A 19,215-nucleotide genomic window follows, 5' to 3' on the forward strand; every position below is an offset into this window, starting at 1 on the left:
ACTTTCAAGGTGAAAATCAGCTTTAACCAATGCGATTGACCTTTCTCTGTTCCTGTCTTCATTTAACTTTTGTTTAACTTTTGTTCTGAATATTCCTTTATTTCTTGTCAACTTATGAATGCCTTTGAGAGAATATTTTAAAATGCTTTTCCTGTATTTTTTGTTGTATTCAATGGGAAATTTAGCTTCTGAGTCTGCAGTGTTGCTGGAAGCAAAAGAGTCTCTATTTTTTTTAAAATTTTTATATTCCCAATTAGATTTTATCGTTCTTGGTAGGAGTGACCATGCCTAGGACTTCCTTATGCAGTCTCAGTGTTCAGTGTAAACTCAACGATATAGGTAGATGTTCAGCTAAAAATGCTTTGGAAGGCCTTCATTTTACATGGCTTATATCAAATTATATTTTTTCATCTTCCCAGTTATTTGTGGGGGTCAGTATATTATTATAACCTCTATTTTACAGATAAGTTAACTAAGACTTAAGGGAAGAATCGGCACAAATCTAGTAATTATTTGGACTAGGATTTGGATTCATGACTTTTGACTCATAATTTTGTGTCCTTTCCACTACACCATGTTGCTTTTTAATTAACATTGTTGACATTTGACATCTCTTGATTATTGTATGTAGATGATAAAAATTCTTGGGAAACCACCTGGTTAATAATATCTGGATGAAATTACCTCTAAATTCTCACCTGAAAGAAATTGTTAGACGGGTGTTCGGGTGTTCGCTTTGCTTAATCTTTTATCATAGTGACTTAAAACGAGATATTGACTTCTGTTAACAGAAAGCAGAAAAGAAGAAAATGAAATACAGCATTGTGAAATACTTTTGTTGTAAAATATAGATAATTTTTGTCTTTTCCAACAGGTGTGTATGTAATATAGATTGCAGTGGCTACAGTTTTAATCCTGTGTGTGCTTCTGATGGGAGTTCCTACAACAATCCTTGTTTTGTTCGAGAAGCATCTTGTATAAAGCAAGAACAAATTGATATAAGGCATCTTGGTCATTGCACAGGTAAAACCCATTCTACTCATTGAGAGATCTGTCTTTAATATTCTATGTCTGAAATCTTATTTGTCATTTTGGTAGTGTTCCAAAATTTGTAAAATGAGAAGTCTTTGATGTTCTTTTTGTTTCTTTTCTTTATATTTTCGAATTTCTTTGGTTACTAATTTAGATTTTTTTCCATTTATTTTCATTTTCTCAATACTCGAACCATGCTTTTTTATTGATTATGTAGTTACTAAGTTCTTCCTAACATAGACTTGTAGATACATTTATAGTTCTTAAAGGTTGTCTCAAATTTAAAATGATTATAGTTGTTTAATAGTTAACTTATCTTAATTATAGTAAAACTACAAGCATTGCCATATATTCATCTTTTTTTAGAGCATAAAAGTTTACTTTATTTTCACATTCTCACTGTAGTTTTCGCCCCTACACATTGTGTACTGTTAGAGATTTTGGTGTGAGGTTATAGAATGTAAGGAAAAATTATTACCTTCAATTTAAAATTCTTTTTGCTTTTCTGCTTTTTTTTTGTCATAGTTTATTTATTTTTTATTTTTTAAAGATTTTATTTATTTATTCATGATAGACATAGAGAGAGAGAGAGAGAGAGAGAGAGAGGCAGAGAGAGAAGCAGGCTTCATGCCAGGAGCTTGATGTGGGACTTAATCCCGGGACTCCAGGACCACACCCTGGGCTGAAGGCAGGCGCCAAACCGCTGAGCCACCCAGGGATCCCCTTGTCATAGTTTAGAGCCATGATACCAAGTAAGAATTTGATCTTGTTTTCCATTTTGACTAGAAATATCCAGTCACTATAGGCAGAAATTCTCTATCTTCTTACCTTAGTAATATACATATGAGCTAGGATAATATATCATTTCCTAGTAATATACAGCGTAGAAGAGCCAACACATTTTCATGGACTTGTAGATCTTTCCTGCTTGGCAGGTCCATCCTTCCTACCTTTTTTGGACGTACTAAGAGATATATTTTTATTTAAGCTAAGAGAAAATGTTGTAAGCCAAAGTTTAGTACGTTATATTGTAATAAATTAATTGTGAAATACTGCACAAGGGATTCCAGTACCCTGGTCTAACCAGAGGATACTCAAGAAGCTCATTAGAGGATTTCCAGGTGGAGGCTAGGAGAGCAAACCATTTGCTGATAGACCCTTTTAGGTAGATAGTTCACTTAGCCTTAATCTTAAAGAAATTTATAGTTTGTTTTTCTTTCATAGAGTGGCATTTAGAGCCTAAGTTGAAACAGTAGCTTAGAGAAATAATACTTTTTATGAAGAACTGGTTCATCATTGAATGGTACTATCTGGAATTTCAACTTCAAGTTGGTCAAGCTTGAGAATTTTGTTAAATTGAAATTTTATGTAGAATCCTTTGGAGTAGTTAGTCCTTAACTTTTATCTTGGTCCTCTTGATAATACTTCCATTCATACCTAACTATACCTTTGCTTTCCTCCCTCACTATGTAGTAGGAAGCTGAAGCTTGTGCTCCCAACAGGCATTTGTGGTTCATTTACAGTCTTCCCAGTCCAAATACAATTCACCAGTCTGGGGTCATTTCTGTCCTAAATTTTGTCTGATAACATAGCCGAGATTCTACCTTGATCTTAAACTGATAGGTTTCCAGGGAAACAGTGGTAGGAGAGGTAAATCCTGAGACCATTGTCTCTTGGAGAGAGGATTAATCCTTTCCCTTCGGGGTAGGTGTTATTTTAGTTTGCACAGGGAAGACTTTTTAAGGAGATGACATTTGAGCTGAACTCTAAATGAAATTAGATTGTTCATCTTGCAGAACATGTATATATTTGGGATGCCTTGAGGCCTAAGATAGAAATGGCACAATAAATCAAGAGAGTGGTGGGAAACGTGAGCAGGATAAGTGGGCAGAGTTGGGAAGGACCTGCAGCATTTGGAATATTTGCGAATTTCATGGTATGACTTAAACGTCCTATGTCTTAATTTGAAAACTTTTCTCTTATAGACACAGATGACACTAGTTTGTTGGGAAAAAAAGATGATGGACTACAGTATCGACCAGATGTGAAAGGTATTGAATCATGATTTTCCAAATTTTGGCCAACTATTGAAATATGGTCACTAGCTGTCCTTAGTAGTAGTGATCCTTCCAATTTTGCTCTCTATGAGAATTTATAGGGTATATTATTAGTAATACTATGAAATGAAATAGGTAAGGTGCTTATTCTCAGTTTATAGAATACTCTCATGTATGCTTTTTTTAAATTAAAACTTTTATTGAGATAATTGCAGATTCACATGCAGTTGCAAGAAATTATACAGAAAGATCCCTCATCTTTGCTATTTAAATCCTCCTTACTTCTTTAGAATCTGCTATTAATGCTTGCCCTCTTTGCACCAGTCTTTGATCCTTCTGCTTGGAATTTTTCCCTTAACTAGTATTCATCCTTAAAGCCTTAGCTTAGAAGTCATTTCCTCTTGGGCAGTATTCATTGATTCCTTAAGTTTAGATTAGGTGCCTCTCTATATACTCTCCTATCCAAACACTTAACCTATGTTAATTATAATTCTCTTTTTTAACTCATCTGTATCCCCCTCTAGGACCTGGGTTTTATGAGGACAGGAGACTGTATCTCTCTTGTTCACTTTTGTATTCCTAATTCTTGGCAGAATGTTTGGCACAGATGTAGGTGCTCCATACTTGTCAAAAGAATGGATACAGCTCAAAGAAACTGTAGGATTTATTTGTACAGAGTGTTACATGTAGTAAAGGTCAGAGTAGCAGGGATTGAATTCCTTGACCTGAAGTCCAATGCTCTTTGATTAATTTGATTCTTACAACTACGGTGAGGGCTAAGGATCAAGGGGAACATTGAGGCTCTGTGAGGTTCTATCTAGAGAACTGAAGCAGGTCTAGATCTTGAGACTCTTATTTTGAGACTTAAATATAATTGCTCTTGCACACATGCATCTTCTATCCATTTGTTGGGTTATAATAATGAAGAATTGTTTTTAGATGTGTAATCCACCTTTTCTGCCTAATTTCTTTCTTTTTTTTTTTTTAAGATTTTATATATTTATTTGATGGAGAGAACACACAAACAGGGAGAGTGGTAGGCAAATGGAGAGGGAGTAGCAGGCTTTACATTAAAAAATATGTAAGGGACGCCTGGGTGGCTCAGTGGTTGAGCGTCTGCCTTCGGCTCAGGACGTGATCCCAGAGTTCCGGAATTGAGTTCTGCATCGGGCTCCCTGTGATGAGCCTGCTGTTCCCTCTGCCTGTGTCTCTGCCTCTCTCTGTGTCGCTCATGAATAAATAAATAAAATCTTAAAATTTTTTAAATGTAAAATGAGAATAATAACAGTACCTATCTCATAATTTTATAAAAATGAAATAGTACAGGGGTGCCTGGCTGGCTCCTTTGGTAAAGTGTCCGACTCTTGGCTTAGACTCAGGTCATGATCTCATGGGTCATGAGATGGAGCCCTGTGTTGGGCTCCGTGCTTAGTTCGGAGTCTGCTTGAGGATTCTCTCTGCCATTCTCCCTCTGCCCCTTCCCCCACTTCACGCTTACACACTCTCTCTAAAATAAATAATTAATCCTAAAAAATTAAATAATACATGTCAAGTGCTTAGAACAGTTTCTGACATACTCATAAGTGCTTAATAAATGGTAGCTGTTATTATCATTGAATAATTTGTTATTTCCCTCACTAGAATCATGTCACACCTGAATCATTTATATCTCATGAGCTCCTGAAATATCAGTTTCCTATGTTGATACAAGTGCTGTATTTAAAATAGAAATCTTCTGTATTCCCGTAGGAGACATAATAGATCAGCCCCGGTTTTATTCTCTATACTGTTAGTACATGACCAGAATATGAAGGCTGTTTTTCAGTAAGTAGAAACTCATACTTAATATTTGGGGAATTGTGTATGCCCCAAATACTTATCTGCCTTTGATAAAATTACAGGGATAATTTAGTGGCTAGGCCACTTTTGAGATACTGATAATTCTTTACACATGAGAATTGATCCATAGGGGCACTTGAGTGGCTCAGTTAAGTGTTTGCCTTTGGCTCAGGTCATGAACCCAGGGTCCTGGGCTCACCCATGTTGGGCTCCCTGCTTAGCAGGGGCCTGCATCTCCCTCTCCTCTGTGATCATGCTATTTTTGTTGCTATGTCTGTCTCTCTTTCAAATAAATAAAATCTTTTTTTTAGAAGAATTGATCTATAACTCATAAAATTATCATCAATAGATATAATTTATTATGTGCCTATATTACACTGGTCATTTTATTAGACTGTTGATGGATAGAAAGATATCTAATACATGACATTCATCTTTAAAGAGCTTTTGATATCATAAGAAATGAATATAATGTAACAAAGTAGAAATTGGTTATTGTCATCAGTGTAGAGTGGTTAAAAGTGTAATAGGCATTCAGAAAAGAAGAGATTACTATTTGGTGGAAGATAGTGAGGATCTGAGAAACTTAATGGAAGAAGTAGATTTTGGACTGAACCTTGAAGGATCTTTGGATTTAACAGAGGTCAAAAGGATATTTAAGGAGAGTAGAAGAGTATGAGCGGAGGTGTGGATGTAAATGTTATGATAGAATGGTAAGGAGTCCTTTTTTGTCTGGAGAGTAGGAGGCTTAAGAGTAGAAGTAGAAGGCGAGAGTAGACTAGAAAGCTTGGGGCCAGATTGTGTAGTATCTTTTTTTTTTAGATTTCATTTATTTATTTAAAATTTTAAAATTTTATTTATTTATCTGAGAGAGAGAGAAAGCATGAGTAAGGGTGGGGGAAAGGGGCAGAGGGAGAGGAAGAGGCAGACTCCCCACTGAGCAGGGAGCCCAGTGTGGCTTGATCCTAGGCCCCAAAATCATGACCTGAGCTGAAGGCACCCAGGTGCCTCAGATTGAATAGTGTCTTTTTTTTTTTTTTTTTAAAGATTTTATTTCTTTATTCATGAGAAACACATACAGAGAGAGAGAGAGAGAGCCATAGAGACACAGGCATAGAGAGAAGCAGGCTCCATGCAGGGAGCCTGACGTGGGACTTGATCCTGGGTCTCCAGGATCAGGCCCTGGGCCGAAGGTGGCGCTAAACCGCCGAGCCACCCGGGCTGCCCAGTATAGTGTCTTAAATGTTATGTTGTCCTAGGAAATTTAAACTTTATTTGTAGGCAGTGGAGAATCTTAATATATTTGAAAAAGACAAGGCTGCAAAGTTAACTAGTTGAATGAATGATACCTGGCAGGAATGTTGCAACATTATTATATATACTGGACTGGAGGCAAGGAGATCAGTTACGTAGATTCAAAGGGAATAGACTTGGCTTAGATCAGAGGGATAGAGAGTTCAGATGACTTGGATGATAGATTCTATTTATAGAACTAAGGATGTTGGGAGGGGAAGGTGTTTGAAGTAAGGTAAAGGAGGAGTTGATGGTGGAGGTGATTAATTTTGGAGCTTGAATTTCTTGTGGAATTCTCCAGATGACTTTATTTAACATAAATTTACAAGTCAGTCCTTGGAAATAGAAGTGATAGGTAACTAAGTCTTGAGAATGAGTAAGAGATTATAGAGCAGATTGTTAGATTCTTGCACACCTGAGATAAGGCTAGCATGATCAAGAAACAAAACTTTTCATATCATTTCAATTCATTTATTTTTATTTTTTATTATTTATTTATTTTTTTAAAAAAGATTTTATTTATTTATTCATGAGCGACACAGAGAGAGAAGCAGAGACACAGGCAGAGGGAGAAGCAGGCTCCATGCAGGGAGCCTGACGCGGGGTCCTGGATCCCCAGGATCACGCCCCAGGCCGAAGGTGGCTCAGCTAAACTGCTGAGCTACTGGGGCTGCCCTCATTTCAATTAATTTAAATTTAAATAGCCACATGTGGACTGTGGCTACCATATTGGACAGGGGAGACAAAGAGCATAATGAGAGTTGCAGAAAGTTCTATTAGACAGCATATTACAAAGGAGAGGAGGCTTGATTTAGGATGAAGCAGAATCAGGATCCAGAGACAAACAAGATGACTAGGGTGGCACAGAAGCCAAAACGGAGAGGTCGCATAAAGATATCAGAGGACGAGCATTGACTCTAAAGAGAAGGGAATCATTGGTAATCTTGGACCAAGGAGTTTCTCTTGAGTTATAAATATGAAATCCAAATTGTGAAAGAGTTAAGACATATTCTAGTAGTGAGTAGAGGTAAAATGTAGTTGTTTTGTATTTCCCCCCATTTGCTTCTATTTTTTTGTCCTCACAAGCATTTATAGGAGGCCTTTAATAAGTACTTGTGTCCCTGGTACACAAACAAGACTAGGTAGGTAGGGATCTAGGGATGGAGGTTACAAAGTGAAAAGCAGGAATACAACATCAGCAAGAAACTGGACACACATTGGAAGATTGTACTCAGTAGGGAAGAGTTTTTAAAGTCAATCTCTTGGAGAGTAGTGCTCATGAAATGGAACATTTGAATGTCCATGGTGGCTGAATTAGTGCTCTTCTTGAGCTGTTGGGAAACCTGTGGTAAATATTGAAATTATAGTGTTGGAAACTATTGTAGATATTGAAGCCATACAGAGTATGATTGTTGAGCATGAGGTATTTAGGAGATGGGTATGTGATATTTAAAAAACTTGACAATAGAAAATTGCAAACACCATATAAACAGAATAGTGTAATGAACCCTCATGTACCCAATATCCACTTTCAACAGTTTTAAGCATTCTGTCATTCTTATTTTCTCTGTATACCTCTACCCACTTATCATTATTCTTATTTTACAGGTGTTTTTTTGAGGTCTAACTTACATTCAGTGAGATATACGAATGTTAAGGTATCAGTTTTGAAAAATGAATACACCCCATGTATACTACATTTTATCATAGTCTCTAACATTCTCTCTACCCAGGAAGTTCCTCTGTGGGATGTGACATTTCAACGTGGCGGCCACTTTTATCCAAAGGATATTTTCATACAGCCTAAAATCTAACCGTAACAACCTTTTTTATTTCCAAGACATTCTTGCTTCATTCCTGAGCTTCACTTCACCCCCAACCCTCATCCCCTGTTTGGCCTCATCCTCTAAATAGCCTCTCTTCCTGCTGACCAGCGCTACCAGAAATACTGAAATACTGATATTATTTTACCCATTACTTGGTGACTCTCGTTTCTATGTTTTAATATTCTTTTTTTTTTTTTAAAGATTTATTTATTTTGAAAGAGAGTGTGTGCGAGCAGGGGGAGGGGCAGAGCGAGAGAGAATTCTCAAGCAGCCACCCCTCTGTGAATGTGGAGCCTGACATGGGGCTCGATTCCAGGACCCTGAGATCATGACCTGATCTAAATCAAGAATCAGATGCTTAAGCTTAACTGATTGTGCCACTGAGGTGCTCCTCATTTAAATATTTTAATACAGCTCTTTTGATAAGCTCTTTCTAAGGTGGTCTTGAGAAATTGCCCTCATTGAAAGGTAAGACTGAGCCAGTTGCTAGAATCTTGGAATTCTGAGAGTGTGTGTTATGGAGCAGGTAAAGCGTGGGATTGATGAGGATTGATGAGCATGCTGAGGATTTTTAGAAGGCCGTCTGGGTAGATGGCACAGATGCCTAAGAGATGAAGGTCATTGGGAGAGGAGAATGGAATACTGATCTGGAGGTGACAATGGGAAGCACAGCAGGGGAAAGTGGAAGGGAAGGGGATATAGGATGTAATGTGATCCTTGGTATGTCAGGGAAAAGAAAGGAGTACTTCCTAAGGGAAGAATGGCTGAGGAGGTGGATGAGTTTATTTATATCAGAAAATGTATTTCACTGGGCAGTGTGGAAAGGATAGGAAAGGAGGAATTAGGGTTTGTATGGAAAATAGAAGGATTTAGGAATGACAGTGGGAGGTGTTGGAGGGTAGGCAGGCTTTTATACTTACATAGGTAATTTAACCCCATAGGTGGATGGGGTCTTGGGAGACTGGGGTTAGGGAATGCTGTATGGAGGAATAGGTTAGTGACAGAGCTTGGGGTGCAGGGTAGTATAGGGAAAATAAGAGAGAATATACTGAATTACTTAACTGTAGGAATTTGTAGAAATGAGCCAGAGAGTTACTGATGTAGTGGTGATGTGGTTGTTGTGGCCTCAGCAAATGATCTACCAGGTGCATGTCTTGGTTGTTAATAGCAACTCCTTATGCTTTATTTAGGTTGTTCATTGATGCACCAGGACAGCCAGCCAGTGGAACATGCCTTTTGCAGATAGGCCATCTGGTGCTGGGTTTTCTTATAACATCATCGCTTAGAACCATACTCTCCTTTGTATTTGAAAACACTGCCGCTGGTGGTAGATTTGTTTCTGAATGCCTCTGTGGGTGGAAGGAGCCACTGGGTGACCAAGTATACTTTTTATATCTCACACACACAAACATTGTTCAGAGTCGAGCAATTGCAGCTATTGTTCACGGAGCCTGTCACCACTTGCCTAAGGGCATTGTTTGGAGAAGGCCATTCTGTGCCCAATTCTTGCTGTGCGAAGCTACATCTGTGCTGTGGTTTCTGAAACTGTGCTTTATTACATCTTTAAAGCCTTTTTACATTTCCTTTTTGAAGTTAATCTAATTTACTTGGTCCAGAGAGCAGGTGCTTGGACATTCTGCTTTTGTCCATTCCCTATGCATCTCCCAACGTAGTTTGGTGAAATAATAGTGTGATGGTTAAGAGCTTGCTCTGTGGAATCAGACTTGGTCTACACTTAAAGGCTGTGGCCTGGTTTCTCAGAACCTCAATGATCATGTCTATACAGTGGGGGGGACACTAATATCTACTGCCTAGGATTACTCTGATTTTTAAATGCTATATCTCTGAATTTTTGTCGATGTTATTATGATGATTGTCAGTATTTTTATTTTCTGTTTTCATTGTTGGTACCTGGCTGTGGTCAAAGGTCTCACTATTGGTGAGTCTCCCTGTAATCTACATCATGTTTAATGTGGCTAATAAGTGGTATCAATAGGGTATTCATCCATTCAATAGTTATTCCTCATGCGCCCTTTTTGTGTCAGGTGCTTTCACATATTTGTGTTATTATTTGATCCTTATCACAACCATGTTATTCTCATTTTGCAGATGAAGAAGCTGAAGCTGTGAGTTTGTGGCATGTAGAATGGCAGAGCAAGGACTAGAATTCAGGCTTTCTGACTCTAAGCCCTGCTGCTCTTTTTCTTATATCACAGCTATTCCAGAATACGCTTCTGCTCCTTTGCTTTCTTTACTTAATTTCCTTCGGAACTTTAATGTACTCTCAGCCATCACCTTGGTGAACATTTGTTCTCTAGCCTTGATTTAGAGCTTAATCTTAAGTGCTTGTTTCATATATTCATATGTAGTGCCTGGAATATAATAAGTGCTTAATAAATACTTTGGATGACTAGAGGTCTCAATTTGAACTCAGCTTACTACATTTGCTCTACTGAACCCTCCTGTCTTTAGACTCATATTTAGAGTCATTTTTTGCCAATTTTTAAAATTCTGGTAAAATCTATAAAACAGAATTTACCATTTTAACCATTTTTAAGTGCACAGCTCAGTACTATTAAATGCATTCATGATGTGCAACCACCACTACCATCCATTTCTAGAGCTCTTTCATCTGTGTTTTTTAAAGATTCATTTATTCACTTCAGAGAGAGTGCATGCACATGGGGGCAGTAGCAGAGGCAGGGAGAGAGAGAGAATCCTAAAGCAGACTCCCCACTAAGCATGGAGCCCCAGGTGGGACTTAATCTCATGACCTTGAGATCATGACCTGAGAAACCAAGTGTCAGATGCTAAGCATCTGAGGCCACCCAGAGGCCCTAGAGCCCTTTCATCTTGTAAAACAAGCTATACTCAATAAATAATAGCTTCCCACTTACTCTTCCTCTCAGCTCCAGCAGCTATCGTTCTTTTTGTTTCTATAATTTTGGCTACTCCAAGTACCTCATACAAGTTGAATCCTATAGTGTTTGTCTTTTTGTGACTGACTTATTTCAGTGAGCATAATGTCCTCAAGATTAATCTGTGTTATAGTATAAGTCAGAATTTCCTTTTTGAGGTTGAATAGTGTTCCATCAAATGTATGGACTGTGTTTTATTTATCATTCATTGATGGACATTTGTGTTGGTTTTCACATTTCAGCTATTATGAATATTGCTGTGAATATGGGTATATAGTTGCTCTTTGAACCCTGCAGTTCTTTTGCGTATATCCCCAGAAATGGAATTGCTGGGTCATATGGTAATTATATATTTAATTTTTTGAGGAACCACCATACTGTTTTCCACAGTGGCTATGTCATACATTCTCATCAGCAGTGCACAAAGGTTTTAATTTCTTCACATGATTGCCGACACTTAATTATTTTTATTTTTCGATAATAGTCATTCTAATGGGTGGGGGTGCTGTCTTGTAGTTTTGATTTGCATTTGTCTAATGATTAGTGATGTTGAGCATCTTTCATGTGTTTATTGACCTTATTTTCTTTGAATTCATGCATATTTTCTTTCCTTTTGCATAATTCTGTATTAAAAGCATCTTCAATGAAGTTAGTCCTGTTCTGCTAAATGCCTAAAGTACATTGAAGGAGTTAATGCTGGATACTACTTGTAAAGATGGTTGTTGCAAACTATCTAAAGAATGGTCTTGGGGATGTTTGACCTAAAGAAAAAAAAATTGTTGGATGGGGATGTTATGGGGTAAACAGATATGGGGAAATCAGTAGCTAAAGAAAGATTTCATTTAACATAAGGCACATTTGATAATATTGGAATTGTGTTGAGTTCTTTACCTCTGGAAAGTGGTAAAGTAGAAACAGGATCTCAGGGTTGTAACTAAAGGGATTCCTTTATCAGACCAGATGGCCCTCAAAGGCTCTTCCAGTTCTGAGTTGCTGAGGGCTCATTCCAGAGCACCTTCAAGCTGAATTTATTTTTTCTCTATCTCTAGTATTTATTCTTACTGCTAAGCTCTAGCTCAGCTTTTCATTGCCACAGGTTTGGATTATGTAGTAACTTCCTAATTGGTCACCTGGTCTTTCTAGTTACCCTGCCTCTTTATCTTGTATGCTTTTAGACAATTAAATTTCTGAACAGTTTTTTAATGTATAATTTTCATGCCACTAAGTTCACCTGTTTGAAGTGTGCAATTTAGTTTTTTTTTTTTTTTTTTTTTTTTTACGACACAGAGAGAGGCAGAGATATATTTATTTATGAGAGACACAGAAAGAGAGGCTGAGGGAGAAGCAGGCTCCCCACAGGATCACACCCTGAGTCAAAGGCAAGTGCTCAACCACTGAGTCACCCAGGCATCCCTGAAATTCAGTTTTTTAAAATTAAAAAAAAAATTTTTAAAAAGTCTCTACACCTAACGTGGGCTGGAACTCAGCCCCCAACTCTACGGACCCGGCCAGCCAGGTGCCCTCAGTTTAATTTTTTTTTAAAAAGTATATTTAGAATTACATAAGCATCTCATCAGAATCAAATTTTAGGCCATTTTCATTATCCCCAAAAGAAACCTGACACCCATTAGCAGTCACTCCCCATTCCACCTAACCACCAGCCCTTGGCAACCACTCTCAAAAGATATAAAACGTGACTTTCATTGTGTTATTCTCCAGCTAGGCGGCCTTCAATGTCTTCCTTGTCCATATGACTGAGAACACATTTCTCGGGGTATCTGGGTGGCTCAGTTGGTTAAGTGTCTGACTCATGGTTTGGCTCAGGCCATGATCTCAGGGTTATGAGATCAAGCTCAATGTCCAGCTCTGCACTCAGCAGGGAGTCTGCTAAAGATTTTCTCCTTCTTCTCCCTTACCTCAAATAGATAAATCTTTAAAAAAAAAAAAAAAGAAAAGAAAACATTTATCACCTGGCATTCATAATTTTCCATAATCTGATTTTAGCTTATTTTTCCAACTTTGACTTACACCCTTCCCCAATTTGAATATACAGCTCTGGACTAAAGTTCATCTACTTCCTGTTTTTGTTGGGAATGCTGTGTGCATTTTACCTTCCTTTTGGTTTCCACTCTTCTATCTAAATAAGTCTGATTATATAAATTCCACTCTTCTACCTAAATAAATCTAAATATATGCTGAGACCTTACTTGAGTCCTGTCCTTTCTATGAATCCTTCCTTGAGTAATATCACCTACAGTAAGCTCTCTTTTAAACTTGAACCTCTTGTAGAACCTCTCGTACATAGAGCCTTGTATTGTAAAAAAAAAACCTTTTGTCATTTAATGTTAACTATCATATAGGAACTCTTACATTGTATTTTTCAGCTTTGTGTGTGTATATGTTGATTCCCTGAATTGATGATAAGCTTATTAAGGGCAGGGACCATGTATACTTTTTCTTTATATCTTCTGTAGCTTAGCTGAGCATATGGCTGTGCACAGAAATAGTATGTAAGAATAATGGAATGAATAAAGCCAGCATTGAGCGGAATGCTAAATTTGGACTCTGTGACAGCCACAGACTTCACATCCTTACTGGATATGTCTGTGTTTTTACCAGCTGAGCTATCCGAGCTCACCTATGTCCATGCTTTTACATGGCTTTGCTTTGTCTAGAGCCTGATGCCACGTTCCTTCTACTGGTGCTATACTTTGTTTACTAATTTCTCAAAATCCTGTTCTTGATTTAGTTAACTTTCTCTTATTCCTGTGATGTAGCTGGATTCTCTGATAGCTTTCAGTTCTGCATTCTTGAAATTTCCTGCTGTTTATAGGGCTTTCTTATGGTAGTTTAGTGCACTACCACAGCCTCTATAGACCTATAGAGTACCATTATTATATGCATTGTAAGATCTTATTATTATAGGTTGGTACATAACCTTAGTCTCTGTAGTCCTATTATTATGTACTTGGTGGTGTAACACACCATGAAAGTATCATGTTCTGAGAAGATGCAGGATGATGAGTGCTATGGGAGACAGTTGCATTCCTCAAGTCACTTATGGGTTGATTGCAAATGTAGAGCAGCACTTTTAATTTGAAACCATGGCAAGAAAAGTACTATGTTTTAAGTGTTAGGAGTTATACAGAAATGAATACTAGATTCTTAAGGCGCTCACAGTCTCATGGTGTAGAGACTAAGTTTAAAAACCCAAATGGCCCAAAACAAACAAACAAACAAACAAACAAACAAACAAACAAACAAACCCAAATGGTTGTAAGACAATATTACGAGTATTGTAGTGGAGAAGTGGATGCCCAGGATTATAGCAGCCCCAAAGGATGGTTTGATTTCTTCCGCCATCACAGAATTATAGTTTGGGAGCGGGAGGAGACCTTATGAGCCCTTCAAGGGCAGGATATTTTTCTGTCCCCAGCACCTAGCGGAGTGCCTGGCATATGGAAGATAGTCAATAAAGGATAAATGAGTAGTCATCTGTACTGTTGCTGTCTTATATGGTGGCTACTAGCAGCATGTAGATATCGAGTACATGAAACATGGCCAGTTGAAATCGAGATGTGCTGGAGTGTTAAGTACTCATCGGATTTTAAAGATTTAAAGACAATGTAAAAAGAAATCACAATTTTTTATATTGATTATATGTTGAAATGATACTTATTTGATATATTAGATTAAATGTATGATTAAAATCAATTTACCTATTTTCTTTTTACTTTTAAAAAATATGTTTACTAGAAACATATTTTCATATCAGACAATGCTGATTTTAGCTGCCTTAGAGAAACGATGTGATTTGACCAAGGTTGCAAAATAGCAGAAATACCTTAAAGTTGAGAATTTGCATGTTGGATTTCTTGACTTCTGGTTCAGCTTTCTTCATAGCCATAAATTAGTACAATGTAAATATATAAATTTTGAGGTAAAATGGCATCAGTTTGGTTTTGTTAGAGATGACCCAATCTTTCTGCTTTAGTTGTCCTATCATTGAGCCTAATAATTGTTAGACTTTTTTTTTGTTTGTGTGTACATTTCAGTCTCCAGAAAACTTGCATTTTTCTGTTTTATTCACACTTGGTACCTCTATTCCCACTTCTCCCTTGTTCTTCCCCTTTTCTACACATATACATTCACACAGCCTCCTATTGTATTCCTTCTTAATTTGTTTCCATTAGTACTTTTCAAATTATATCAATACCTTTATTTATATTTGGGGAGATAACCTTTGCTGTTACAAGATGTGCTGTATAGACAGCTGATTCTTTTAGTGGTCTTGTACACGCATGAATTATCTCACATTATCCTCTCAACCCCGTAAAGTATAGGTCCTGTTATTATCCTGACTTTATAGTTATGGAATCTCAGTCTTAGAGTGGTACACTCAAGGTCACACAGCTAATAATGCACAGAATTTAAGCTAGAACTATTAGAAACTGACAGGAAACTGGGAATGTTTCCTACAGAAGGACAGACCTATCAACATGGGGGACTCTTGAGTCTGTAGAGCTGAGGATAAATGTATGTATGTATGTATGTATGTATGTATATACCAGAAAAAAAAGTTTAAAAATCCATTGCAGAATGTGTGAGTATATGAATGAGTGAGTAGTATGTGCGTATGCAAGTACAAGAGAGAGACAGAGACAGAGCGGGTGGGGAGAAAGGGATAGAGAGAATGAATGCATGAAGTTGATTTTGAGGACTAGGTCTTCATGCTTCCATCTTTCCTGCTCTTACTCTCCTGATTCTTAAAATTTCCTTTCCATCCCTTTTTCCTTCTTTCTTCTTTCCTCCTTCCCTCCCTTCTTCCCTTCCATCCTCCCTTCCTTTCTTTTCTCTCTCTCTCTCTTTTTTCTTTCTGTGAGAAAGACGAGATGGGGGAGGGACAGAGGTAGAGAGAGAATCCCAAGCAGGCACCACGCCTCAGCCTGGAGCCCCACTCGGGGCTCTCTCTCATGACCTTGAAATCATGACCTGAGCCAAAATAAAAAATCAGATGCTCAACCGACTGAGCCACCCAGGCACCCCTCTCTTCCCATTTCTGACTTGAAATTACTCACCATACTCCCATTTTCTTTATTCAGCTCAGCTCAGTTCAAATTGATATACCTAAGTCTGAACAGATGTTCATCCACCTGTTTACAATGGTTCTCTTTTGATAGAGGGGTTTCAGGTGATTTAAAGTTTTATTTATTTTCTATATTATTTGAATTTTTTATACAATAACATACTAAGAAAAACCAGATTAAAAAAACAGCAAAGCTATTTTTCATTTTGAAGAAAAAAATCAATACACTTGATAATTTTCATTCCAAACATAAACCTTACATCTTAAGATTCCCATAACCTACTCTCTGCCATTCCAGTCTTTTTGGCTTCTATTTCATAATCCTCAGGTAAATGATTAGAGTAAGTCTCCAAAGACCAATGCTGTAATATTCTTGGTCATAGAGATGAGCTTTCTTGTAGAGGTAGTATTTATTTCTTTAGCCAAGATATTTGTGTTTTCTGGGGACAGATTGTAAACAACAGTAGCTCATCCTGCAACTGTTTTTAAATGCTTTAAATCTAAATAGTGTATTTGCTGTGTTTATGTCATAATGAGACCTTGGCCCTATCTGATAATTTTCTTTTCCAAATTACCCTGCACATTTATTTGTTGTCAGAACTTCTGAGAAGTCCCTATTTTTCAGTTTGCTTTTCACTGTTTATTGACCCAGTTTATGTTCTTTTAAGATGCTAGTGATCAAAGAGAAGATGTTTATATTGGAAACCACATGCCTTGCCCTGAAAACCTCAATGGTTACTGCATCCATGGGAAATGTGAATTCGTCTATTCGACTCAGAAGGCTTCTTGTAGGTAGGTCAACACCTCAAGGTCAGAGGTGAGGAATTTTTCCCTTCAGTCACTGCCCTGTAGAAAACCATGAAATCTGGATTAAATATTAGCAAAACATAATATTTATTTGCAATTGAGTCAAAAAATAAATTAGCATCATTTGGAAAAAGGTGGCAAGTATATGCAAAATCAAAACCAGATGTCATATTAGGGTTTTAAGATAATAGGCTTAACATTTTTAATACATTTTTCATATAAAAATAGGCCATATTCCAGCACTATTTTGGTTTTTAGGCAATCTGTCACAAGGTGATTTAGGGACTAAAGAATGTGTTCAGAATAGAGCACATGTAACTCAAATAAAACATATACGAAAATAGATTTCTAAAAATAAGGGGATGGGGATGTGGAACCAGGTGTGAGGAGAGAAGTGGAATTGGGAAGAGTATAAATCTTCTACTGTCTGATGCCAGAGAGGTTATGTGACTTGTTCAAGGTTAGCCCCAGCAAATCTAGATCTCATATTTCCTAACTCTCAGCCTAATGATCATAATGCTCTTTGCTGTTCGGTGTCTGTTGGCTGGTAGTACTTCTTGGCTGCTGTTGGGAGCTCATCCCCTACCAGGTTGGTCTCATTAGCCAGGTAATGTTTCCACAGACAAGGGGAGATTGTTGTTTTGCTCACTCCTGCCTCCTGCAGTTTGGCGAGAATCTGTTTTTTCCTTTTTTAGTCAAAACATCAGTGATGTTTATACTCAAAGTGTGGCCTACAAGCTGCCTAGTTAGCATTCTGCACTGCAGTCCATTCATTCTCCTTCTGTCCTAGATGCCAGCTTTTGACTGCCCCTCTTCTCTTTACATTGTCAGTACCCCCCCCATCTTATATCTGAGTTCACAGAGAACACTGAAGCAATATGAAGAAAACTCCCACAGACTTTTTACTCTCACCTACCAGAAATACTCCCCCCTTTTCTGTGTTTCATATATTCTTATATAAATACATACCTATATACATAATTTAAATATATTAATATTTTCATTTCTTCTATCTTGGAAAAAAAATCCCTCACTCTCCTATAAGCCACCATCCCATTTCTTTTCTTTGTAGAACTCAAAAGAGTTGTCTGTGCTCTGTTTCCAGCTCCTGACTTCCCATCTTTCTTGAATCCATCCGAATAAGCTTTTCAACAACCAGTAGCATTTGATAAGGTTGGTTGCTCTCTTGTGTGTTGTGATGTGCATTCTTCACTTGGCTCTAGGGATTGCAGTCTCTCTCCGTTTTCTGCTACCTCACTGGCCATTCCTTTGCATCTTCTTGGCTGCTTCCCCTTTGCTGCCTGACCTCAGAGTGTTGGAGTGCCCCAAGGTCTAGCCTTGGTCCTCTTCCTTAGTGATGCTATCCAAGCGTTGAGGCTTTCCATGACATATGCTGATGGTTCTACTTTGCATAAATCCCAGGCCTGTGTCCTCAACTTGAGACTCATAGATTCATAGAACTCTCCCTCCTTTTTGTTTTTGTGTGGATGTTTTGACTCAACTTCAATAGGACCTAAGCTGATCTCCTGCTCTGCCTTTTCTCCCCTAAATCTGTTTTATCTGCAACCTTCTTCATGTCACTTGATGCCAACTCCACTTTTTCCTTTGTTCAGATAAAGCGCTTTTTTTTTTTTAAGATTTTATTTATTTATTCATGAGAGACACACAGATAGAAAGGCAGAGACCTGGGCAGAGGGAGAAGCAGGCTCCATACAGGCAACCCGACGTGGGGCTTGATCCCAGGTCACCAGGATCAGGCCCCGGGCTGAAGACAGTGCTAAGCTGCTGAGCCACCCAGGCTGCCCCAGATAAAGCACTTCTGATAGATCTTTGACTTTTCTCTCTCATACTCCATACCCAGTCAGTTGAGAAATCTTATTGTCTATATTTTCACAATATATCCAGAATTTGAGTTCTTCTTATGATAGCCCCTGCTATTCCTAGTCCAGGCCACCATTTTTTTCTCTCTGGCATTATTGCAACAGCCTCTCCAGTTGTATTCTACAGTTCATATTCAACACAGCAGCTGGATGGAGACTTTGCAAATGAAAGTCATTTTAGGTCATTTCTCTGCTAAACCTTCTCAGTGGCTCCTCTTATCTCACTGAGTGCAGAAGCCTTACACAATTTGGCTCCTTCACCTCTGTCTTGGTCCCCTGCTTCCCTTCCTCTAGCCCACTCCATGCCCACCACACTTTCTATTCTTGGACATGCCTGTGTTCATGCTTCCTCCTCAGGGTCTTTGCACTGACTCTTTTTTTATCTGATATGTTCTTCTTCCTGTTGTCGACATAGCAGATTCCCTCACCTCCTTCATATCTTCACTCACATGTCACCTTCATAAGGAAGAATATCCT

The 19,215-nt window shown here is 37.9% G+C and overlaps 1 protein-coding gene across 2 annotated transcripts in view; it reads left to right on the forward strand.

Moving 5' to 3' along the window:
- Positions 1 to 19,215, forward strand: part of TMEFF1 (transmembrane protein with EGF like and two follistatin like domains 1) — an 80,228-nt gene that overhangs the window by 52,534 nt on the left and 8,479 nt on the right. Inside the window, exons 6-8 of one of the 2 annotated variants that reach the window (XM_072842115.1) lie at positions 875 to 1,023; positions 3,018 to 3,083; positions 16,720 to 16,843. In XM_072842115.1, the coding sequence (XP_072698216.1) occupies positions 875 to 1,023; positions 3,018 to 3,083; positions 16,720 to 16,843 (339 nt within the window). The remainder of the gene's footprint in view (positions 1 to 874; positions 1,024 to 3,017; positions 3,084 to 16,719; positions 16,844 to 19,215) is intronic. The other variant, XM_072842116.1, reaches the window with a different exon arrangement.

Source organism: Canis lupus, chromosome 10 (assembly GCF_048164855.1).
Source record: "Canis lupus baileyi chromosome 10, mCanLup2.hap1, whole genome shotgun sequence".
Classification (NCBI taxonomy): domain Eukaryota; kingdom Metazoa; phylum Chordata; class Mammalia; order Carnivora; family Canidae; genus Canis; species Canis lupus.